Source organism: Hyperolius riggenbachi, chromosome 9 (assembly GCF_040937935.1).
Source record: "Hyperolius riggenbachi isolate aHypRig1 chromosome 9, aHypRig1.pri, whole genome shotgun sequence".
Taxonomy (NCBI): Eukaryota; Metazoa; Chordata; class Amphibia; order Anura; family Hyperoliidae; genus Hyperolius; species Hyperolius riggenbachi.
In genome coordinates, this window is record NC_090654.1 from 22,057,678 (window position 1) to 22,083,580 (window position 25,903).

The 25,903-nt window shown below is 44.0% G+C and overlaps 1 protein-coding gene across 1 annotated transcript in view; it reads right to left on the bottom strand.

Moving 5' to 3' along the window:
- The window catches only part of PDGFB (platelet derived growth factor subunit B), a 49,051-nt gene that overhangs the window by 5,497 nt on the left and 17,651 nt on the right, over positions 1-25,903 (bottom strand). Inside the window, exons 2-4 of the mRNA XM_068251418.1 lie at positions 22,118-22,214; positions 8,439-8,531; positions 4,491-4,684 (exon numbers count right to left, since the gene is read on the bottom strand). Coding sequence (XP_068107519.1) covers positions 4,491-4,684; positions 8,439-8,531; positions 22,118-22,214 — 384 coding nt within the window. The remainder of the gene's footprint in view (positions 1-4,490; positions 4,685-8,438; positions 8,532-22,117; positions 22,215-25,903) is intronic.

The following is a 25,903-nucleotide window of genomic DNA, read 5'->3' on the forward strand; positions in this document are numbered from 1 at the left end:
ATAATAGTGTGGCCACCAGGACTCCACCACCAATAACAAGTGAGGCAACCATGATCCCTCCATAATAGTGTGGCCACCAGGACTCCACCACCCATAACAAGTGAGGCAACCATGGTCTCCCATAATAGTGTGGCAAACTGGACTCCACCACCCATAACAAGTGAGGCAACCATGATTTCCCCCCCCCCCATAATAGTGTGGCCACCAGGACTCTACCACCCATAACAAGTCAGACAACCATGGTTTCCCATAATAGTGTGGCCACCAGGACTCTACCACCCATAACAAGTCAGACAACCATGGTTTCCCATAATAGTGTGGCCACCAGGACTCCACCATCCATAACAAGTCAGACAACCATGGTCCCACGATAATAGTGTGGCCACTGGGACTCCACCATTCATAAAAAGTGGAGGCAACCATAGCCCCCTCATCATACAGCTAATACGAAAAACACTTGCGAGCCATGTCCTGTGTCAACATTAAACTTCCTCCTGACCAAATTGTACATGATAAACTTTAACCATTTTAAAACCTATTGCTGGAATATTTATGAAACCATTATGGTGATATCCGGGCGATTAAAAACTTACCTGGGGCTTCTTCCCGCCTCTAGAAGTCACGGGAGTCCCTCGCCACAGCTCCAGTCCTCTCCCGAGTCCCCCTGTCACCCTTTAAAGGATAGTAGTGTGGCCACCAGGACTCCACCACCCATAACAAGTGAGGCAACATGGTCCCCCATAATAGTGTGGCCAGCAGGACTCCACCACCCATAACAAGTGAGGCAACATGGTCCCCCATAATAGTGTGGCCAGCAGGACGCCACCACCCATAACAAGTGAGGCAACCATAGTCCCCCCATAATAGTAAGGCCACCAGGACTCCACCACCCATAACAAGTGAGGCATAATGGTCCCCCATAATAGTGTGGCCACCAGGACTCCACCACCCATAACAAGTGAGGCAACCATGGTTTCCCATAATAGTGTGGCCACCAGGACTCCACCACCCATAACAAATGAGGCAACCATGATCCCCCCATAACAGTGTGGCCAACAGGACTCCACCACCCATAACAAGTGAGGCAACCATGATCCCCCCATAATAGTGAGGCCACCAGGACTCCACCACCCATAACAAGTGAGGCAACCATGGTTTCCCATAATAGTGTGGCCACCGGTACTCCACCACCCATAACAAATGAGGCAACCATGATCCCCCCATAACAGTGTGGCCAACAGGACTCCACCACCCATGACAAGTGAGGCAACCATGATCCCTCCATAATAGTGTGGCCACCAGGACTCCACCACCCATAACAAGTGAGGCAACCATGGTTTCCCATAATAGTGTGGCCACCAGGACTCCACCACCCATAACAAGTGAGGCAACCATGATCCCTCCATAATAGTGTGGCCACCAGGACTCCACCACCCATAACAAGTGAGGCAACCATGGTCTCCCATAATAGTGTGGCAAACAGGACTCCACCACCCATAACAAGTGAGGCAACCATGGTCCCACGATAATAGTGTGGCCACCAGGACTCCACCACCCATAACAAGTGAGGCAACCACGGTTTCCCATAATAGTGTGGCCACCAGGATTTTTCAACCCATAATTGAGGCAACCATGATCCCCCCATAATAGTGTGGCCAGCAGGACTCCACCATCCATAACAAGTGAGGCAACCATGGTTTCCCATAATAGTGTGGCCACCAGGATTTTTCAACCCATAATAATTGAGACAAAATGGTCCCCCCATAATAGTGTGGCCACCAGGACTCCACCATCCATAACAAGTCAGACAACCATGGTCCCACGATAATAGTGTGGCCACTGGGACTCCACCATTCATAAAAAGTGGGGCAACCATAGCCCCTCATCATATAGCCAATAAGAAAAACACTTATAGCCATGTCCTGTGCCAACATTAAACCTTCTCCTGACCAAACTGTACATGATAAACTTTAACCATTTTAAAACCTATTGCTGGAATATTTATGAAACCATTATGGTGATATCCGGGGCGATTAAAAACTTACCAGGGGCTTCTTCCCGCCTCTAGAAGTCACGGGAGTCCCTCGCCACAGCTCCAGTCCTCTCCCGGGCAGCCGACCCCAATGGTCTTCTGCGCATGCGTGGGCATTCACCTACGTCATTGGGAGCGTACTGCGCCCATTGGGGGTCAGCGATCCTTCAGAGGCTGCCAGCGGGACTCGTGAGACGACCAGAGCTGCGACAAGGGACACACGGGACCTCTATGGGCTGGAAGAAAACTCAGGTAAGTAAAACTAGATTTTTCGAATCGCCCTGGACATCCTTGAATAACAGAAAAGTCATTACATTCTACACATCAGTACTATTTGCTGCTGAGATACAATGCTGGTACTGGATTACGAGCATCTGAGAGATAAGTGGCCATTATTCAATTCACCTTTTCTCCTAAGATTTCTCCTAGGAGTTCATTTTTCATCATCTCTATAAAATGACACGTCTGCATTTTACAACTAAAAAGGACCAAAAAGTAGAAGAAGAAGGGCTGGATTTTCCATAAGGCACTGTAGGCACGTGCCTACGGGCGCCTTATGTGGGAGAAGCGGCCCCTCTGGCTCAGATCACTGACCTCAGGAGCTTACAGTCTATTCCCTGCCTCATGTCACTGACCTCAGGCACTTACACCCTAATCCTTGTCTTATGTCCCTAAAGAGGATATAAGACAGTGATTAGAGTGTAAGATTCTAAAGACAGTAATGCGGGGTACACACTATGAGATTTTCTGGCCAATTTACTGTCAGATCAATTATTTCCAACATATTAAAGGGAATGGAAATCGATCGGAAAATGCTCGGAAATCGTTCGGAAAGCAGATCGGACATGTTGGAAATAATCAAATATTTTTACTTGGGGGTGGAGCCTGTGTTCAGGGGTGGTGTTTAGGGTAGCAGAACACATGGGACTATGGGCCATTGAGTTCGTAAATCCGGCCCTAAGAAGGAGGACTATCAAAATGATATCTCTTGCTGGCTTGAAGCCTGAAAGACATTTTTTTGATATGGGGTGAAAATATAAACTTGGAGAAAACTCATGAGGAAAGGTTTATTGAATAGGGGGCCCATGTCGAGTTCGACCGCTCGCCACAGACCATGTGACCACCGTGTCCTGCGTTACCAATCCTGCATTCTCCACACAGATATGAAAGCTTTCCATTATCCAATAAGTGGAAATTTTATCTCTGTTCAGACGGTCAAACAATCTGCTTTTTCAACAGTGATTCACATTCCATGCCTACAGTAATCACACTGTTCATGGAGCCGAAATTTCCACTGATTCCATAACACAAATACTTCAGCCAGGGATTTTCCATAGAAAACATTCAACTTTTCCAAAGCACAATAACTTCCTGGAAAGTAACCCCCACAGAGGCCATACGTCAGCGGCAGGAGAAAAACCTGCCACCGGAATGTAGCAAAAAAATTTGCTCATCTATAAACCAATAAACTGTATTTTGCATTAATACAACAGGGGTGCAGATCAGAAAATGAAGTGGGCTGTCCGATATAACAGGTTTAACCTCAGCAACAGAAGGTAAGGGACCGCCATGGGGTGAAGTACTGAAGTATGGTGGGGGTATTTGTTGGACCTGAGCCGCTACAGAAGCCATGAAGGCCTGAAAGGTAACCCGAACATGATGGCTAAAGCAAAGGGAAGACTATGTGGAGTCCCATTTGAAGCCTCCTTGCGTGGCAAATCAAGGAACGCTGAGTAGATATAGCAAGTACTGGGTAATCCAAGGTCGACCAAAAACTAGCTATGCTGCTTTCTGGTGAAAGTAGAATTCCAAAGGCTAAGGGGAAGAACCCAACAGAAAATCAGTGGACAGGAAGTAGCAGAATGGAGTGGGTGTGGTAAATAGGCAAACAAAGCCTACAGCCTGCACTAGGCCAAAATGTCTGCCAGGCAGATGGCCTGCTGGCGGTCCAAGGCTGTACCACCACTGTACACATGCTAGATTCTTGACATCTAAGGAGGCTTCCGTAAGACCTGGCTTTATTCTATCTCAAGAGGGACAGAGACATCTAAGGAGGCTTCCGTAAGACCTGGCTTATCTCTTCAAGTGAGACCTGGCTTTATTCTAGCTCTTCAAGAGGGACAGAGACATCTAAGGAGGCTTCCATAAGACCTCAACTTGTCAAAAATGATGCTTGTAGTAATATAAATCCTATACAATAAAACCTAACTGTGCATAAGTCATCCACTTTCCCTGTCTGTCCGTCCGTCCGTCCGAAGCCTTTTTATGCAGCCATTGAGACGGGAGGTGAGGCCAGGGAGCAGGGCGGCCATGTGTTTGCACGAGGCGGGCACGCGGGTGGGGTTAAATCACTACCTAGTGCCTGTTTTTAAACGGGCTTAGATAGCCTAGTAAATATATATTTCTATAATATAAAAAAAATACAAAAATATAAAGGTATGACTGGGTCGTGTCTTACCAGCACATGTCGGATGTGGACTCGGGACGGAACACACTTTGTGTTTCTTGAGTTGCAACACCCAGAGCACCTCTGGACCTCCACACATGGCGGCTGGACCAGGAAGTTGGCGTTGGTTGGATCAACCATCTGGCGGGTGATTTCAAACACCTCTGTTCTGGTTTTGCAGGCTGCGATCTGAGCTTGTTCAGCATCTAAGAAAAGATAGTAACGTCTTCAGTCAAAGATTCGGCTATTTCAGATACATTTGTAAAACAAAATGCAGTTTCATGTGGGTGTTGTGTGAAAAAGAGAACAAAACTGTCAAAAACTACCAATTTCCAATTACGGAGAATGTCCGTTGTGCCTTTCTAATTTTTGCAGAAATCCACTAAAATGAGAATTTATGATGACTGATTTTTGCAGAATGTTTTTTTATTTTTTTGGTCAATAAAGTTAGCCGATTGAAAAGGATTAGAAAAAAAAAAATGGGGAAACTGCTATTGTTGCGGATGTACACTACTAAGCAGAATCCACATTTCTGATTGACAACTGCAGTTAACGTTTACATTCTCTAACTGGCCTAATATTTCCAAGTCTTCCGGTCTCTCTAATTGGCTTAAAGGGAGGGTCCAGGCAAAAAAAAAAAATGAGTTTCACTTACCTGGGGCTTCTACCAGTCCCATGCAGCCATCCTGTGCCCTCGTAGTCACTCACTGCTGCTCGAGTCCCCCGCTGGCAGCTAGTTTGGTTTTTGCCGACCTCGGAGGTCGGGGGCCACATTGCGTACATTTTTACGCATTCCTGCTAGTGCAGGAACATTAACAAACATTTTTACGCGTTAGTGGTGCAATGCGTAAAAATGTATGCGTCGCACCACTAACGCGTAAAAGTGTATGTGTTAATGTTCCTGCACTAGCGGGAATGCGTAAAAATAAAAATGTACGCAATGTGGCCCCCGACCTCCGAGGTCGGCAAAAACCAAACTAGCTGCCAGCGGGGGACTCGAGCAGCAGTGAGTGACTACGAGGGCACAGGATGGCTGCATGGGACTGGTAGAAGCCCCAGGTAAGTGAAACTCATTTTTTTTTTTTTTGCCTGGACCTTCCCTTAATACTTCCTGAGTCTCGGTAATGACTACCAATTGGTCGGTAGAAGAATTCACTCCTGATCAACAGATGATTGTCGTTTTCATAGTATACAATGGGTTCTTTACAGTAAGAGTGATTTAAATGTGGAATGTATTACCACAGCAAGTGGTTTTGGCATATTCTATATCTGCGTTTAAAGAGGGCTTGGATCTTCTCCTTGCATTGAAGGACATCCCTGGCTATAATTACTAGGTAATTCCTGGGAGGAGTACATTTGAAAACGGCGCCGGTAGACTTGGGCGCAGGATACAGCCGGTATATGGCTGATCCTGCTTCTGCACAAGTCCGGGCCGATGTAATTACTATTCCCCCTCCAGGCCGCCATGGATAGTGGGGGAATGAAATAATTCGGCTTCCAGCGATTGCTGGACGCCGAATTATTATGTTTTTAAGCAACCTCGGCTCCGTCGTCTGACGGGGCTGACGTTACTCACTGAGCGCTTCAACAGGAATGATTCCTATTGAAGTCTATGGAGGCGCCGGCTGCACCCAAATCTAGCAGCGCTGAAAAGCACTGCTCCGCCTGGGAGAGTTGATCCATGGATTTTATCTGATTGCCATCTGGAGTCGGGAAGGATTTTTTTTCTCTTTTATGTTGGGTACACACATTGCGATTTCCCGCTCGATCCGCAGGATCGATTGATTATTTCCAACATGTTTGATTGGGTTTCGATCGATACAGCCATCGATTTTGCATGTTTAGTATGCAAAATCGACGGCTGTATCGATTAAAACCCGATCGAACATGTTGGAAATAATCAATTGATCCTGTGGATCAATTGGAAATCGCAACGTGTGTACCCAGCATTAGGGCTAATAGGTCCAAGCCTTGTAAGGGATTTTCACCTTCCTCTGGATCAACTGATATATATGTACAGGTTCAGGCTAGTGTTGTGCCATATTTTCTGGTTGAACTCGATGAATGTAAGTCTTTTTTAACCTAGAGCAAAAATTGGATGGTGTGTATGTGTACAGGTGCTAACTGATCCTGTAGAGCAGGCAATCATCCAATCTCTATGGCCAAACAACACAGCTTATAACTGAGAAACAGGAACCAAAATGGCCGACAGTCTACGGTGACTCTTCGAGTAATTTTCATTAGTGGCGTGTAATCCACCAGGAACTTTAGCTATAAGGGGGGAAAAATAAATCAATACGTTGTAAAGTGGGAAGTTAAAAATAAATGAGAGATGAAAAAATGATTGATATTCGCCATGTGATTTGTTCCTATTGTCTGATTCCCAATCAGCCTGAATGTCATCATCTTTACTACTGGCAGACATGAAGAAAAACAGCACCAACTGCCATCATCACCCCCTAACAATGTGATAGGCTGAAACGTTGAAATATGGTTGCTTGGCAGTTGGAAAAAGCTGTTATTTCCCACAATGCAACAAAGCTCAGAGACTGGAAACTGTCAGGGCCATGGTCCTGACATCACACTGTGGGAGGGGTTTCACCCCAATATCAGCCATACAGACCCCTCTGATGATCTATTCAATAAAAGGTAAATATTTCTCATGGGAAAGGGGGTATCAGCTACTGATTGAGATAAAGTTCAAGCCTAAAGGTGGCCACACACACCATACAATTTTTTAAATATCTGTTCAATTTAAGACTTGCAATCAATTTTTCTGGCTAATTGTAACATTTCAAAAATATGACCAATGTACCACACACGTTACATTTTTCCCCAATTATGATAAAAATGATTGGAAACTCTGACAAAGGTGCTGCTAGGGTGTGTATATTAATAAATTGACAATCTAACACACACCATACAATCTTTAGAAAGATTGAAGAAAAATATCTGGCATTCCAGATCGATTAAAATCGAAGAAAACGGGAAATCCGATCAGATTTTTCAGTCGAATTTAAAAAAAAAAAAAAAAAAAAAAAAAAAGAGCTTTCAATTTTTTCGGGAGATCATATCGTTTTTATCTAAATTGCCGTAAAATCGGATCATTTTATTGTATCGTGTGTGGCCACCTTTAGTTATAGTTCCTCTTTAAAGCAGGAGGATCAGCCATACTATGCCAGGGGAAAAAAACACATATATAAGTAGATAAACACTTGATCTACTTACATAACACATGTATTGTACTGTCCACGTTTTTGATTTCAGTAAATTTGATATAGTAAATGAAGAGAATTCGGTTCCTGGTGGGGGCCATGTCTTTTGCCCACAGCTGAGGCTAAATACTGATGTCATTTCTGCCCTTAACTTTTTTTTACTTTTCTCCTCCAATCACTGAGTCACCTCAGCCTTGCCTGTAAACACAAGTGAGCAGCGGATCATGTTTCAGCTAGTCAGCTAGGCAGGGAAATAAAGAAAAGAGGAGGAATATATTATAGATAAAAAGAACCCCCAGCATGCAACTGAATGGCAATGGCTATTGAAGGGCCAATGTTCCTAAGGTATTTGACAACTCCAAAATAACAACAGTTGAAAGTTTTGAATGCAGGATTAGCATCTTTATCACTTAATACACTCAGACCAGTTGCTGATGAACTTTTATTTTTATGGTGACAATCCCGCTTTAAGATTCTATTGAAATACCGTTGTCCTAATAAAGTTGTGGCGCAAAAAGTACTTTTGTGATTTTGGCTGTCATGAAGCTGCTTAGCGATGGTCTGTGAACAGCTGTGTTCCGTCAGGTTTAATATGTACCTATGAAACCTCCCCAAACGCAGCGGCACGCCGTCCCGGCACAAAGCTGATAAAACAAGTTAGCTATAAGCGAGGTATGCATGATGTCATTTGTGAATTATGCTTCTGTGTCATTGAGGAATGGTTTAGCTCGGGGATCTCGCTTACCTAAGCTTCGAATGACCCGGGAGTGGCTGGAGCTGCCCCTAAGCAAACTTCTGGTCTCATTCCTGGTTAAATCGTAGACATTCTCCTCGTCATCTAAGGGGGGGAAACACAGGAAACGTTGGAATTCATATAATGCATTCCCCACCGACTGTAATGAGTGCTTCAAGGTCGGCCTACAATGAACTAGCAGACTGCAGAACAAACATACGCTGTGGTTAATTATCAGCAAGGCACGCCGGGCCTCTGTAAGCTAGAAATGTTCACACTTACGATGTCGCGCATTGCTTCCTGCGAGATTAAAGCGGAACTGAAAATTCCAAGAAAAGCGAGCATCACTGACAACCACCCTTCACACACACCATCAAGACACACACACACACACACACACCAACAAGACACAAACAACCCTCCACACACACCATCAAGACACAAACAACCCTCTACACACCATCAAGACACAAACAACCCTCCACACACCATCAAGACACAAACAACCCTCCACACACCATCAAGACACAAACAACCCTCCACACACCATCAAGACACAAACAGCCCTCCACACACCATCAAGACACAAACAACCCTCCACACACCATCAAGACACAAACAACTCTACAAACCCCACCAAGACACAAACAACCCTCCACACACCATCAAGACACAAACAGCCCTCCACACACCATCAAGACACAAACAGCCCTCCACACACCATCAAGACACAAACAACCCTCCACACACCATCAAGACACAAACAACTCTACAAACACCACCAAGACACAAACAGCCCTCCACACACCATCAAGACACAAACAACCCTCCACACACCAACAAGACACAAACAACCCTCCACACACCAACAAGACACAAACAGCCCTCCACACACCATCAAGGCACAAACAGCCACACACACACACCATCAAGGCACAAACAACCCTCCACACACCATCAAGACACAAACAACCCTCCACACACCAACAAGACACAAACAACCCTCCACACACCATGAAGACACAAACAACCCTTCACACACCATCAACACACAAACATGTAGGTTTCACTTAAAGGACCACCATTCTTCCAGAGTAAAATGAGTCATAAATTACTTTTCTCCTACAGCATGTTGCTGTCACTTAGAGTAGGAGTAGAAATCTGACAGAACCAACAGATCTTGGACTAGTCCATCTTCTCATGGGGGGTTCACAGGGTTTTCTTTATTCTCAAAAGCACTTAGCAAATGGCGGTTGCTCCGTCCAACTGCCAAGAAAGTGTGTAGCGAGCAGGGAGGCTAGCCAGCGTCTTTGTATAAATCCTTTTCAGGGAGTGTCTTTATAAAGAATAAAGGCAATGCTGAGAATCCCCCATGAAGAGATGGACTAGCCCAAAATCTGTTGGTTCTCTCAGATTTCTTCTACCTACTGTAAGTGACAGCAACATGGGAGAAAAGTAATTTACAGCTCATTTTACTCGGGAAGAAATGTACTTCTTATTTGTATGTGTTTACATGTATTTTACATTTTACATTTTATCCAAGAAAGTGGACCTTTAAAGAGGAACATCAGTGACATATGCTAAAAAAACCATTGGTGGAGGAGGTACCCTTGATAATTCTTAATTGTGAATTGTAATACCAGTGAGAAGTGCAACATAGTTACTGTACATCGTTAGGTTAAAAAAAAAAAAAAACACATCCATCCAAGCCCAAACAGAAAAAAACAAACAAACAAACAAAACGCCATCCTAAACCTGCACATATCCCAGTTGATCCAGGGGGAAGGCAAAAAACCTTACAAGGCCTGGGCCAATTAGCCTTAAAAAGGGAAAAAAAAAGATTCCTTCCTTACTCCAGATGGTAGTCATAAAAATCCCTGGATCAACTCTTCCGGGAATTACCTCATAATTATAGCCATGGATGCCCTTCAATGCAAGGAATAACCAGGGAGGACAAACCAAAAATAATGAAAACCGATAGGTTTTATTCAAGCACAATAGGTACAGACTAACCAGCAAGCTCATGGTGACCCAGAACTCATTGGAGTGTGTAAGAGACTACAATGGTCCTAAAAGCCCCCTTACTAAAATGCTATGGAAAACAAAAGTTTGTTTTCCTAAAACAGAAAGAATTTGCGATAATTCAGGTTGGAGTGAGCTTGAGATGTCTCCCAGAGCACCACTGCTGAATATATGCAAATTAACCATTGTTACCCTTAGAAGCTAAACACACCTCCAGAACCGCTGGAATGCAATGATGTGTCAGCTTGTTAATTTGTACAGAGCCATAATAATCCAACATGCATACAGACTGTTTCGGATTGGTTGATCCTCATCAGTGCATGGCATGGATTAATTTGGCTGTACGGAGTAGGGCTTGTAACACAATAGACAACACATTTCAAGGGTCTTGGCCAAGCCGCACACCCAATCAAGCGAGTTGGCCTGACATCTTGCAGCATGTCCGATCTACATGCTCGGCCCAAAATTGGTCGCACCGCCAATTGGGCATGCACTTAGCGGCAGCGATTTTCATCCAATTCGATTTAAATAATAATTGAATTGGACGCCAAGTTGCCTGACGTATGGACACCTTAACTTTTTTTTTGTCATTTTTGCCGTGAAGATAAAGGCACCAATACAAACTGATAAAGTTCTACAACATTTCCTCACTCAAACTAAAAAGGAGAAAAAAAATTGGCTAAGTTTTTACACAACAAAGCGTGTTACAGTACAGGGCCTCTGACACACACTGTATCAGTTTTTCCCCAGCAAGAATCTGGCTGCAGTACAAACACGGCCTGCTGAGATTTTCCATGGAATAAGCAGTATAAAGATGAAACAGTCAGCTATCTATCTCAGTGTGTGTCTGTTGTGGGAGCTCAATGCAGTCTGTGGCCTCCAATCACACCAACATTCCAATATCATATATACGTACATACAAGACTTACAATTCTGAATGTAGGTTAATCAATGTATTATTATTAAGTGATCACACAGCGGTGACATCCTCTGCAGCACTTTACAGAGTACATAGTCATGTCACTGACTGTCCTCAGAGGAGCTCACAATCTAATCCCTACCATAGTCATAGTCTAATGTCCTACCATATTATTATTATTATTATGTATTTATATAGCACTGACCTCTTCTTCAGCACATTACAGAGTACATAGTCATGTCACTGGCTGTCCTCAGGAGCTCACACTCGAATCCTACCATATTCATAGTCTAATGTCCTACCATATTATCATTATGTATTTATATAGCACTGGCATCTTCTGCAGCACTTTACAGAGTACATAGTCATGTCACTGACTTTCCTTAGGAGGTTTAAAACAGGGGTGGAGGCACCCAATGCATAAAAGATAGGTTAATAAAGCTCTTGATCTTATAAATATAGAGGTAATCTTACCTCTCTTGGATTAGTCTATTGAAAAAAGGTCTTTTATTTGAGCAAATAAAATTGACAATGGCCTCTATTCACTAAAGGGTGTTTTGTGTTAGCACGCCAGTGAAAAGGCACTTAGGACGTAAAAACGGGCTCTTCACGCTCTAATATGTAATATATAAAAGGTTAACACTGCGCGGTGCGTGCGAAATGTCGCACCGTCCGCCTGATCAGCTATTTTACACGCGGACGGTGTGACGTTTCGTGCGCACCAACTTAACGGCGGATCAGTAACAGCTTTGGACGTGCAAATTACTTAGCACCCTAGTTTGTACGTCCAAAGCTTTTAGGCGTGCTAACTATGTTAGCACACTTTTGTGAATCAAGCCCTATGTGTTTTGCAGGTGCTCGTCCGCTTCCTCAGGTCAGTGAAAAAACAAGTGCCTTAACTGCTATGGCTATGTAGCGAGCAGGAGCGCTTCTATGAGACACAGAGCAGGACCCTCCTTTGCAAATTTTGGCAAATCGCAATCACCCTGTGGGCTCCACTCCATTGAGTTTAATTAGCTTATCGCTTTTGGAATCGCCAGCTAAAAGTCCTCTATCACCAGCTATAGCCCTTTCCCTGATTAACGGTCTGAAATGTATCACAGATGATGACATCTTTAGTTCTGTCAGGTGCAGCTCTGCAGAATGTTTGGCTATAGAGAATTCTGAAGACAGCACAAAATATACCTGGTTTCCCAGAATGCTCTAGAAGGAGAAGTACACATAGTTAAACAGCCTAGGCTAAGCATCACTGGAAGGGCGGGACTACATACCAATATACAGAAATATAGGAAGTTTTTCTGATCTTGAAACCAGGAAAGTTATTGTAAAAGTGGGTATCTCGAATAATGTACTGTATTCTACTATATGTCACTACAGGGCCTCTTTAAGCTATCTACAGTGCTGTTCCTCCCCTCAAGGCACAGGATCTCTTTTTTCCCCCTCTGCTGTCAACCTCTTGAACTCTCCACACCCTCTTTCCTACAAAGCCCCCCTCCCTCTTAAAGCTGTAGCCAAGAGTTATATGGAGGCTGCCATATTTATTTCCTTTCTTTTAGGCAATACCAGTTACCTGGCTGTAGTGCTGATTCTCTGTCTGTAATACTTTTAGCCATAGCCCCTGAACAAGCATGCAGCAGATCAGGTGTTTCTGACATTATTGTCAGATCTGACAAGATTATCTGCATGCTTGTTTCTGGTGTGTGATTCAGGTACTACTGATTCCACAGAGATCAGCAGGACTGCCAGGCAACTGGTATTGTTTAAAAGGAAATAAATATGGCAGCCTCCATATACCTCTCACTTCAGTTTGATTGATGGATGAACTAGCGAAACTCTGTTATGGACTTCTCATTAATCTTTTAATCTACTCTGATCTGAGCCACACAAGTGCCAAAACCAATTCTGGGCACGACTCTGTCATGTTGGCCAATAAAACGATTCTGATTCTTTATCTGTACAACACAAGCTTTATACATTATTAAATGGCTCGAATATTAAACATGCCACTATAAAGAATACCAATCAAAACAGATAAAAGTGGTTTATATTGGCATGACGACTTCTGGCGCTCACACGCTGCTCCTGGGGCGTTTATCTAGCGAACTGGCGTAAAACTTGTAATTACAACAGACATCGGCAGAGGGAAGGCAAACGCCACCACCTTGCTAATATTACGTATAGAATGTCTTCATGGGAAAATAGCTTTTGTTCTGGGAAAGGAATGGGATAAAACAATTGCTATTATTTAGATTTGAGGTGACCCTCGGAAAGCCTGCGTTTCCAAAACAGTCCCTCACCACACCCTGTCTAGCAGAGAAAACCCAAGGACGTACATTGAATAGGCTCGGAGACGGGGTCTGAGTGTCCCCAGGCTTACTAATGACACGGTATTGTCACAGATAATGAAATGCCCATTTCTGAAGAGGAAAGAGGCTTCCAGCAGGGTTTATAATAGACAGAAGCTTAAAAAGAACTCCGTGGAAATTCAGAACCCCCCCCCCATTTCACAAACAATTAAAAGGAGGGACTTGACCAGTGACATCGTTACGGAGTCATTGCTCCAGTGTGACTTTTACTCTGACCCTCCAACCCCAACACAGCATATGTAATAGATAAAATCAGCTCATAGGCCTAGTGCACACCAGAGCGGTTCTGCTGCGGTTTGCGATCCGCTTGCGGGTGCGGATCCGCTAGGGTAATGTATCTCAATGGGCTGGTGCACACCAGAGCGGGAGGCGTTTTGCAGAAACGCATACTCCCGGGCTGCTGCAGATTTTGGATTGCGGATGCGTTTCTGCCTCAATGTTAAGTATAGGAAAAACGCAAACCGCTCTGAAAAACGGCACTTCAGAGCGGTTTGCCAGGCGTTTTTTTGTTACAGTAGCTGTTCAGTAACAGCTTTACTGTAACAATACATGAAATCTACTACACCAAAACCGCTACACAAAACCGCAAAACGCTAGCTGAAACGCTACAGAAAAATAAGAAAAAGCGTTTCAAAATCTGCTAGCATTTTGCGGATCTGCTAGCGGGTTTTGGTGTGCACCAGGCCTTAAAGAGTAACTGTCGGGCATAAAATCAATTCTTATTATATTATTTTTATCTGGTAAACAAGTAATAAGGATGCTAACCAGGCAATCCAAACGTTGCAATCACTATTCCTTTTCTTGTTGATAAATGATCATTCCCCAGTTTACCTGACTCTTATTTGGTGCATCTGCTACACAAAGGAAGTTGCAGAGCATGCTGGGTTGTCCTTTTTTGCTTCTGTACTTCCCCTCAGACTTAACTCTTGCAGCCTGATTGGTTGAAGCCTCTTTTCCTTTCTTTTTTCCCCTCCCACACCTCTGTTCCTCTCTGATTGGCCAATATTTCTCATGCTGAGACAATGCACTTTCTATAGTGAAGGGCGGGCAATGCATACACAATCAGGCAGAGGAGAGTAAGGCCCCGTTCACACTGGCGTTTTGCCATGCAAACGGACCGGATCCTGATCGGATCAGGACCTGATACGGATCCGATCCGGATCCGGTCCGTTTGCATCAGGCATGCATCAGCCTGCCATCCGGATCCGTGGGCAAAAAATAGCGAAATTTAAATAAAAAAATGTTGGGGTCAGCAGAAGGTGCACCTGGTGCACCTGTAGAATCAGGTTCCTCCGCTGTCGGCCTCACCTCCACCTCCGACATTCTGCCAAACAGCTCCAGCACATCTGTCACTGCTGCTCCACTCCAGACATGCTTGGCCCATGTGTCCCCATCCGAAATGGCCGCTTGGATACTCATAGGAAGTGGGGTAGAACGTCAGGTTTTTGTAGGCAGTGTGTTCTGTGCCTTCCGTTCCCCATTGGTTTCTGTGTTCCGGATGGTGCTGTCAGGCTCCGGTCCGGGTGCGTGGGCCCGAGATCCGGACCCAAAAAATAGCGCATGTTGGAAAAGTGTCCGGAGTCCGGATCCGGTCCGGCTCCGTACTGTACGGAACGGACACGTGTGAACGTCCGCATAGCCTTTGCATTGCTATGCGGAGCGTACGTTCCGTTTGTACAGTATACGGTCTGGATCCGGCCCGGCGAATCCGGACAGGGAAAGCTAATGTGAACCGGGCCTTAGGGAGGAAATGACATCAGAATTGGCTTCAGAATAGCCACACTTAAAATGGGAAATGCTAAGAAGGATTTTCTCTTTTTTTACTGTAGAGAAATCACTAAAATAAAAAACGTAGACAGTGCAATACATATGTTATGTAAGTAGAGCAAGAATGTATCTACTTATGTATGTGTTTTTTTCCTGAGATAGTATGGCTGGCAGCTCCTCTTTAAAAGTGGACCTGAACTCTTTCACAGGACAGCAGGAGAAAGGGACCCTGTGTGTATTTAGAGAGTTTAGCCTGACTAATTGCCCCTCCTCTGTGACTAATCACAAGTGTAATTTGATCTCTCAGCTGCATCAGCTCAGGAATCACCTGAAATGTTACAACCAGTCAGAAAAATTGATTGTGATTTTTGAATTGAAAAGATATTTAAAAAAAATTGTATGGTATGTGGCCACCTTTACATTTATTTGTCACAGCTGATATAAATCTGCAGTGTGTCTACTTTCTGCTTTCATGGAAGCAGACATAGGGTTAACATCCTGTGTTTACAAATTAGCTGATCTGCCACGGCGGAGGAGATCCCTGAGCTGACACAGCTAAGAGATCAAATTACACTTGATAGGGGAAATTACACAGCCTAAACTCTCTAAATACATACAGGGTTCATTTTTCTCCGTTTTTCCTTCGATCCCATGTAAGAGTTCAGGTCCACTTTAAGGGCTGGAACCCACCACAGCGATTTTTTGAGTGTTTAGGGAAATCGCTAGCAGTTTAAAAACCTCCCTAAACGCTCATCTGATGTTAATGGATGGGCCAAATTCCACTGGAGCGATTGCGATTAGCAAAATCGCAAATGCAGGACATGCAGCAGTTTTAGCGTTTAGCGTTAGTGTTTCTGCAATGCAAAGTATATAAACGCTGGCGTAATCACTCGTCAGAAGTTACACAGAGCGATTTTGATAGTTGCACACTGTAAAAAATTAAAATTAACTGAAAGGACCTATCAGAATCGCAAATCGCTAGCAAAACGATTACACTTTAAAATTGCTACCAAAATCACCAGAAAACGCTCATGAAATCGCTTACAAAACGCTCATTAAAACGCTAGCGATTGCGATTAGCAATAGCGCTTTGTAGTGGGTTCCAGGCCTAAGGGCTGGAAGCCACTAGAGCGATTTTCTGAGCATTTAGGGAGCGATTCAAACCCCCAGCGATTTCCCTAAACGCTCAGCTAATGTTAATGGATGGGCCAAATTCCACTGGAGCGATTGCGATTAACAAATCGTAAAACATGCAGCATTTTTAGCATTCAGCGTTAGCGTCAGCGTTTCTGCAATGTAACGTATATAAATGCTGCACACTGTGAAAAAGTTACTGCACACTGTAAAAAAATTAATTGAAAGGACCAGTCAGAATTAAAAACGCTAATCGCTACTCAACCGCTGGCAAGTTGAATACACTTTTTAAAATCGCTCCCTAAAACTCTCATGAAATTGCTTATAAACTGCTCATACAAAAACGCTAGCAATTGCAATTAGCGATAGCGCTTTGTAGTGGGTTCCAGGCCTGAAGGTTATTTTGCTATTGTGTATCTTTTAGAGCAGAGAGGACGTTCTGAGTTCAGGTCCACTTTAAAGGTTACCTAAACTGAGAGGGGTATGGAGGCTGACATATTTATTTCCTTTTCGACAATACCAGTTGCTCATTAACCACCTATTTGCTTCTGGTGTGTGATTCAGACACTACTGCAGCCAAAGTGATGAGCAGGATAGCCAGGTATCTGATATTGTTTCAAAAGGAAATAAATATGGCAGCCACCATATCCCTCTCACTTCAGTTCCCCTTCAAAATACAACCACAGTGTAATACAAGTTATCACTTATAAAAATGATAACTACTAATCTAGCATTTTCCAGGATTTTACTTCTGTTTGTGTTACCAGTGCGGAGATTCTCTTTCTTTCTGTTTTACAAGTGCCACCACAAGTAATACTTCCTGTTACAAATGACACCACAACTGGTACTTCCTGTTACACCACAAGAACTACTTCCTGTTACAAATGACACTACAAGTGATACTTCCTGTTACACCACAAGTATTACTTCCTGTTACAAGTGACAATGAAAGTGATACTTCCTGTTAAAAGTGACAACACAAGTGATATGAAAACCCCCCAACAGTGACATATGAAAGAAGCGCCAACATCTTTAGTCCTATCAGGTGAACTCTGCGGAATGTTCATTTACTGGCAGTTCCAAAGCCAGTACAAATAATACCTGGTCTCCCATAATGCTCTGGGAGGAGAATTCCGCATATCTAAACAGGCTAGGTTCAGCATCACTGGGAGGGCTGAGCAAAACACCAATGTACAGCAATATATAGATATAGGAAGCGTTTGATGCTGAAATCAGGATAATGATCCTAAAAGTAAGTATCCTGAATAATTTACTGGATTCTACTATATGTCACTACAGGGCCTCTTTAAGCTTTGTGCCGAGTCCATGCCTGAGACAACGATATTGCTGGAACTCCCTTCTTAGATTATTGTTACTGCTGTTGACATATTTACAGTTTATTTTTATTTCATGACTCAGATCTGAACATAAAAACTAATCATTTTCTGTTTACAGAGGAAAATGATAATTAGGAGAGAGATAATTGGTCTGCAGGAAGATAATTTCATAGCAGGAAAACGTTCCTCCCAGATAAACAAACAATGCCTTTCGTCTGCTGTTTATAACATCGCCGGGTAAAGAGCACCTGTCTTGCATCTCTCACACAATATCGCCTTCCTTAAACAGAAGGTATTTGCAAGCATTCAGCTTGACAGTAAGTTACTTCCACAATGCATAACTCCAGGGTAGTGCGCAAATATTCCAAACGTGTATGCGAAAATGCGTAAAAACCCTGAAAGGACACGAACCAGTAAATGGTGTTGAAAATTGTTACAGAGCCGACCGTTTTTTTTTACCTGCGGGGGGGAAGTGGATTTCACCTGTAATGGAAACCCATTGAAATACATTGCGTATGCAAATTCGTGTGCGGTTAATGCACGCAAATTCGCCAAAATGGAAACGGGCCCTAAAGCAAATTAACCTGTACTTTACTTTTAAAAAAATTGGCTGGTGGAAGCAAAAGGACGAGAGTTATTGTGTAGGAAGGCTTCCACTATAACTAACAGAATCATCGGTATTATTATTCAGTCTTTATATAGCGCTGACATCTTCCGCAGCGCTGTACAGAGTACATAGTCTTGTCACTTGCCTGTCCTTCAGAGGGGCTCACAGTCTAATCCCTACCATAGTCTTATGTCTATTGAGTAGTGTATTGAGTAGTGAGTTGTGTATGTATTGTAATGTGTATTGAGTAGTGTATGTATTGTAGTCTATGGCCAATTTAGGGGGAAGCCAATTAACTTATCTGTATGTTTTTGGAATGTAGGAGGAAACCAGAGTGCTTGGAAGAAACCCACGCAGACACGGGGAGAACATACAAACTCCTTGCAGATACTGCCCTGGCTGGGTTTCGAACTGGGGACCCAGCACTGCAAGGCGAGAGCACTAACCACTACACCACAGTGTTACCTACTGCTATCTGTTGGCTCACCCAAATAGGCCTGTTTCCACTACACTGATTCCAATGAAAGCCTATTGGCCTGTTTCCACTAAACGCAATTTTCCTGGTGCAGATTTCCCATAGGCATTCATTGGAGTCAGTTTTATGCATCCAGAATCTGCGCGTAGTGGAAATAAGCGCACACTGCGGCCCTCGGCTGCTGCGCACCAGGTGTGAGATATTTCGGGTTGTGAGCACCGCTAGCCCTGCCAGCAGGTTTAGCGCTGCTCTGTGCACAGTGTGGGTATTAATAGCAGGCACAGCTGTTGCAGCTGGATGAATACTCTGGAAGCAGGGGGGCGGGCTGGGAGGGGGGGTGCGAGGAATTCTTTTTAAGCATAAGCCAGAGAGGGAGACCAGCAGGGCAGACAAAGAGGGGAAGTTGTGTCCAGACACAGATAGCAGAGCGCGAGGGGCTGACGTGCGCACACACAGACAATAGCGAATCGCTCAACTCAGCCAGTCCTGATGCAAACACTGTGCTTCTGGCCAGATTCCCCGCACCCGCCGGTCAGACGGCCAATTAACCCTTGTCTGTACACAAACACACGTACACATACATACATATTCATTTTTATTTTATTTTTTTAAAAGGGCCAATCAAATGAACTTACTGTCATTTTTCATTGGCCCAATTTAAAGCTGCATGTAATCAAAATTGAGTTATTAAAAAAGCATGCTGCTGAAAGTGTCCAGAGGTACTACCCCTGACTATGAAACATGAGGTCATGAGGTCAAGAAAAAAAAAAGAGGCATTGTTCAAGATACTCATTTTTATGGTAGTTTTCCTGGTTTCAGTATCAGGAACACTTTATATTGGTATGCAGTCCTGCCCTCCCAGGGATGCTTAGCCTCAGCTGTCAAAGTACACCTGAACTGAGAGGAATATGGAGGCTGCCATACGAATTCCCTTTTAACAATACCAGTTGCGTTGCCTGGCTATACTACTGATCCTCTGCCCAAGACCCTAAACAAGCATATGCAGATCAGGTGCTCTGACTCACTGTATTAGCCTCATGCTTGTTTCAGGAGTGTGATTAAGACACTACCGCAGGCAAAGAGATCAGTAGGACAACCAGGCAAATGGGGTGGTTTATAAGGTAATAAATATGGCTGCCTCCTCCCCATCTGAGTTCAGGTGTCCTTAAAGTGAATGGGAACCGCGTTTTAAAAAAAATGAAGCAAATACTTACCTAAGGAGAGGGAAGGCTCTGGGTCGTATAGAGCCTTCCGTCTCCCCTCTCGGTGCTCTATCCTGTGCTGGCTCCCCCCCTCCCCCCCCCATTTCAATCCCCCACCGGAAGGGTATTTGGAAGTCTTCGGGAGCCGTGTCCTCCCGAAGACGTGCGGCTCCATACTGCACAGGCGTGAGCGTGCAAGAGAGCGTGCTTGTGCAGGCGCAGTACAGGGCCGCCCTTCTTCAGGAGCACTCGGGCTCCCTGGAGACTTCTGAAGCCTCCTTCGGCCGGGTAAAGCAGTATTTAACTAATTTAGTCAGATACTGCAACCGGGCAAGCCAGCACCAGAACGAGGGGACCAGGAGAGGAGCAGGAAGGCTCTATAGGACCCAGAGCCTTCCCTCTCCTTGGGTAAGTATCTGTCTCACTTTTTTAAATGCGGTTCCCATTCACTTTAAAGTTATGTGGAATTCTGCCTCCCCCTCAAGCATTCTGGGAGACAGGGTATATTTTGTACTGGCTTCAGAATTCTCAGTCAACAAACATTCCGCATAGCTGCACCTGCCACTACTAAATATGTTCCCACCTGTGATAAATTTAAGAATAAAAATCAGGGAAAGGAAAGATTTTATAATGAGCAAACACTGACTAATTTATAGATGAATTTTGCAAAAAAAATTATATAATGATAATTACACTATTTTCACTACAGTTTCTCTCAAACATCTCATTAACTCTCGTTAATATAGTCAGAACCTAAACTGCGCTTCCTCATGTTCACAAAAATAAAAATGTTACAGATTTATCAAATTGCCATTCCCTTGTCAAATACTAGTTCATTTGCAATCATCAACTCAACACCAGATTTCAGTCACTAAGGTTTTTTTGCACACATTAAAAAAGAGAATCTGTACTGTAAAATTCTTACAGCAAAAAGCATACCATTCTATTCTTTATGTTCTCCTGGGCCCCTCTGTGCTGTTTCTGCCTATCCCTGCTGCAATCCTGGCTTGTAATTGCCAGTTTTAGGCAGTGTTTACAAACAAAAGACATAGCAGTTGAGAGTAGAGTAGCTCAGTGTGTGAGTCATACAGAGTGTGCAGGGGGCCTGGAGAGGGTGTGTATAGCTTCTATCCAATCACAAGCAGACCAGCACATTCCAGCATGACTGCCTGAGCCCGACAGAGCCGACAGAGGAGAGAAGATTAGATCATATAACAGAGATAATACAGCCACATGCAGAGTACACAGGTAGTAAAGTAATGTTCACCCCCTACAGCCGCCCACTTTCTGCTGCCATTCACTGGCTTCCGATCACATGACCGATGCAAGTCACATGGTCGGGAGGCGGCGAATGGCAGCTGAGAGTGTGCGGCTGTGATGTATAGAGGAGACCAGCAGCACTGGAGCAGGTACATATTACTCAGGTCCCTGCGCTGTTCTGCATGCGTATCGAGGCAATGTGTGTGCAGGGGGGAGATTGCGTATGGTGGAAAGAAGTTTGGATTTCAGGGGGCCTCCTAGACAATTTCACAGGGGGCCTTATTGGTGGTTACACCCCCGTCCCAGCCCTAAGAGCCAGCATGCGTATAGAGTACAGGTAGTCTTAGGGCCTATTTACACTTAATAAGTTGGTGTGCATTAGCGTGCGTTAGTACGTGTTGGTATGCGTTAGTACGCGTTTTTTCCATAGCAGTGCATTGTGACAAAGATGTCAGTTAAAACGCGTTAAGTGTGAAAGGTGCCATAGGAAAACATGGGCATTACTTTGAAAATCAGTTTTAATTCCGGTTTAACTGAGAGCAACTGATTAAGTGTAAAAGGGCCCTTACTCAAAATATAAGTACAAGTCTGTGAAAATTTACCTACGGATTCTATCTGCAGCAGTCTTCGTATGTCGGAGATGGACCGGACAGACCCGGAGGCGATTTTCTCGTACATCTCGTCTGGGATGGGGTCCCCCTGTCAAGAGAGTAACACGGAAGTTATGCTTAGGTACTTGGCGCAGGAGAGCAGCGCGTGCCGTAATATATGGTCTGAAAGTCATTCCTTGCATTGGAAACACATTATGTACATATTCACCTGATGAGCAATGACCCCACTGAGTCAGTGGCAGACACACAGAATACCCCCTGTGTCAGGCCAAATAATAGGTCTTTCACTGGCCTGTCTCATCATGTCATTCATTTTCCTCCACAACCTGCCTCAATGAGTCACCGCAGCTAGAAACATGATGACGACATAGTCTGCTATGACAATACTCTGCAGGCTGTTGTTACTCAGATAATAAACAGAACTGCAAAGAACAGGACTTCAGGCAAGGAGAAAAATGGTCCCTTTTTCCCGCCAAATCCGGAACTCCCAACTGTCCGCTTTTCAGAGGGACTCTTTGGAAACAAATCCCCCTGTCTTTCTTTCCTCCTCATGTGTCCCTCTTTCAAGACTGATGTACAGATCTGTGTAAATATATCATATGTATTTTTCTACTGAAAAATATGTTTAATTGACTTCAAATTTGACTCGCTTTAAATCAATACATTTCTTAATTTCAAATGTTAGCATGAAGAAAAACTAGCGATGATAGAAAGAACCAGTGTAATTTGAATTCTAAAATTATATCTTTTGCTTATACAGTTTTAGCGGAATGTGTGGCTAGGGGCGTGATCAGGGGTGTGGCTAGGGGCGTGTTCTAAAGTATCCCTCTTTCTCTTCTCAAAAAGTTGGAAGGTATGCCAAAGTTCCTATACAGGTCTGATTCACAATAAAATTGGTTCATCCTGCAGGTTAGGTCTTCAGCCCCTCCTTGGGTTGCCTTCAGAAATACTTGTGCTCCAGAGTACTTCTAAAGTTGAGCGAAATAAAGTTGTGTGTAAATAAACTCCTTCACTTGCCGATGTAAGTTAGTGACATGACTATGTACTCTGTAAAGTGCTGCAGAAGATGTGAGTGCTATGTAAATACATAATAATAATAATAATATGGTAGGACATTACACTATGACTATGGTAGGATTAGATTATGAGTTTCCCAGAGGACAGTCAGTGACATGGCTATGTACTCTGTATAGTGCTGCAGAAGAGGTCAGTGTTATATAAATACATGGGTGTGGTATTTGTGAAGTCTGAATGGGTAGTTTGTGGTATAAGAGCTGGTTGGATGAGGGTTGTGTGTGCTCACATGCGGTAGCTGGAATTTACTGTCCATCGTCTTAGGGTTTGTGAGAAGGGGTAGTTGTTGTAGCGCGGCTGTCTACAGGGTGGGGATGATCGGGCTCTGAAAGGGCGAGTATATAATCAAGCTACCTATGAGCAATATAAGTAATATAATCACTATATCAGACGAACGATGATGATAGCACTACCCAGCGATGGCATACAGCCACTTAAGGCTGATAGGCCCTTAGCTGACAAGCTTTCCGCATGTGGTGTGCATCTGAGTGTAAGAAAAAAAAAAAAAAAAAAAAAAAAAGATTATGAGTTTCCCAGAGGACAGTCAGTGACATGGCTATGTACTCTGTATAGTGCTGCAGAAGATGTCAGTGCTATATAAATGCATAATAATATTGTAGGACATTAGACTATGACTATGGCAGAGATTAGATTGTGAGCTCCTTTGAGGACAGTCAGGGACATGACGATGTTCCCTGTAAAGTGCTGCAGAAGATGTCACTGCTATATAAATAATAATAATAATAATATGGTAGGACATTAGACTATGACTATGGAAGGATTAGATTGTGAGCTCCTCTGAGGACAGTCAGTGACATGACTATGTACTCTGTAAAGTGCTGCAGAAGAGGTCAGTGTTATATAAATACATAATATTGTAGGACATTAGACTATGACTATGGTAGGATTAGATTGTAAACTCTTCTGAGGACAGTCAGTGACATGACTATGTACTCTGTAAAGTGCTGCAGAAGATGTCAGTGCTATATAAATACATAATAATATTGTAGGACATTAGACTATGACTATGGTAGGATTAGATTGTGAGCTCCTCTGACATGACTATGTACTCTGTAAAGTGCTGCAGAAGATGTCACTGCTATATAAATAATAATAATAATAATATGGTAGGGCATTATACTATGACTATGGTAGGATTAGATTGTGAGCTCCTCTGACATGACTATGTACTCTGTAATGTGTTGCAGAAGATATGTATACATAATGTAAAACAATAATAACAGTAGCCACAGCTTATTTTACAAACATTCATATTTCCTGTCAATGCAAACCCCCTACTATGCAACATTTTGGGATGGAAAACAGGGATCTCAAGCACAGAACAATTTCATTCACAATGCTCTTACAGAACAACAGTAAGGCCCGGTTCACATTAGCGTTCCCTGTCCGGATTCGCCGGGCCGGATCCGGACCGCATACTGTACAAACGGAACGTCCGTTCCGCATAGCAATGCAAAGGCTATGCGGACGTTCACACGTGTCCGTTCCGTACAGTACGGAGCCGGATCGGATCCGGACTCCGGACTCTTTTCCAACATGCGCTATTTTTTGGGTCCGGCTCTCCGGCCCACGCACCCGGACCGGAGCCGGACCTGAGCCTGACAGCACCATCCGGAATACAGGAGCCAATGGGGAACGGAAGGCACAGAACACACTGCCTACAAAAACCTGACGTTTTACCCCACTTCCTATGCGTATCCAAGCGGCCATTTCGGATGGGGACACATGGGCCAAGCATGTCTGGAGTGGAGCAGCAGTGAATTTTGTGCTGGAGCTGTTTGGCAGAATGTCGGAGGTGGAGGTGAGGCCTACAGCGGAGGAACCTGATTGTACACGTGCACCTTCTGCTGACCCCAACATTTTTTAATTTAATTTCGCTATTTTTTGCACACGGATCCGGATGGCAGCCTGATGCATGCCTGATGCAAACGGACCGGATCCTGTTCGGATCCTGATCGGAAACGTACGGTTCCGATCAGGATCAGGTCCTGATCCGATCAGGATCCGGTCCATTTGCAATGCAAAACGCAAGTGTGAATGGGGCCTAAGCATCATATGCAAAAGGTATCAACTAGACACAGCATAACCCAAAACTATTTAGTTGTTTGTTTGTTTTTTCTTAGGGGGGGGGGGGGGGGTAACTGACCACAATGCTGTTCCCTGCGGCTACCAATTGTACCAAGTGACTGTAGCCAATATGTTGTGTGCTAGTTGTTTACCTGTACAGGTAGTCCTGGTCAAGATATGGGCTGTAGGTTCGTTCTTAGCCTGAATATGTCCATAAGTTGGAACAATGTGCCATCTCTGTCCCCTGTATCTCCTCTATGCACCCCTGAGCCTCCAGTGTCCCCCTCTGTGTCACCTCTGTTCCCCCTGTTCCCTCAGCACCCCTCGCTGTACCATCTCTGTCCTCATAGTTTAAAAATGTTTACTTTTTCAAATTTATTTTCTCAAAAACTACAAGGACTTTTTGCAAAAAAATTGTTTCACTTGTTCCCACAGAATCAGGTCTCACATTTTCAGGCCGTTCGGAATGGCAGGTTGTTTGTTAATCGGGGCTACCTGCACACGGCAGCCCACAGGACACACTGCAGGGACGCCGTCTATTAAATAGCATGATTCCCGCTTTCTCCATTTCGTGGAGGTGTTCATCCTCTGCCTGCAATTATCCAACAAACAAAG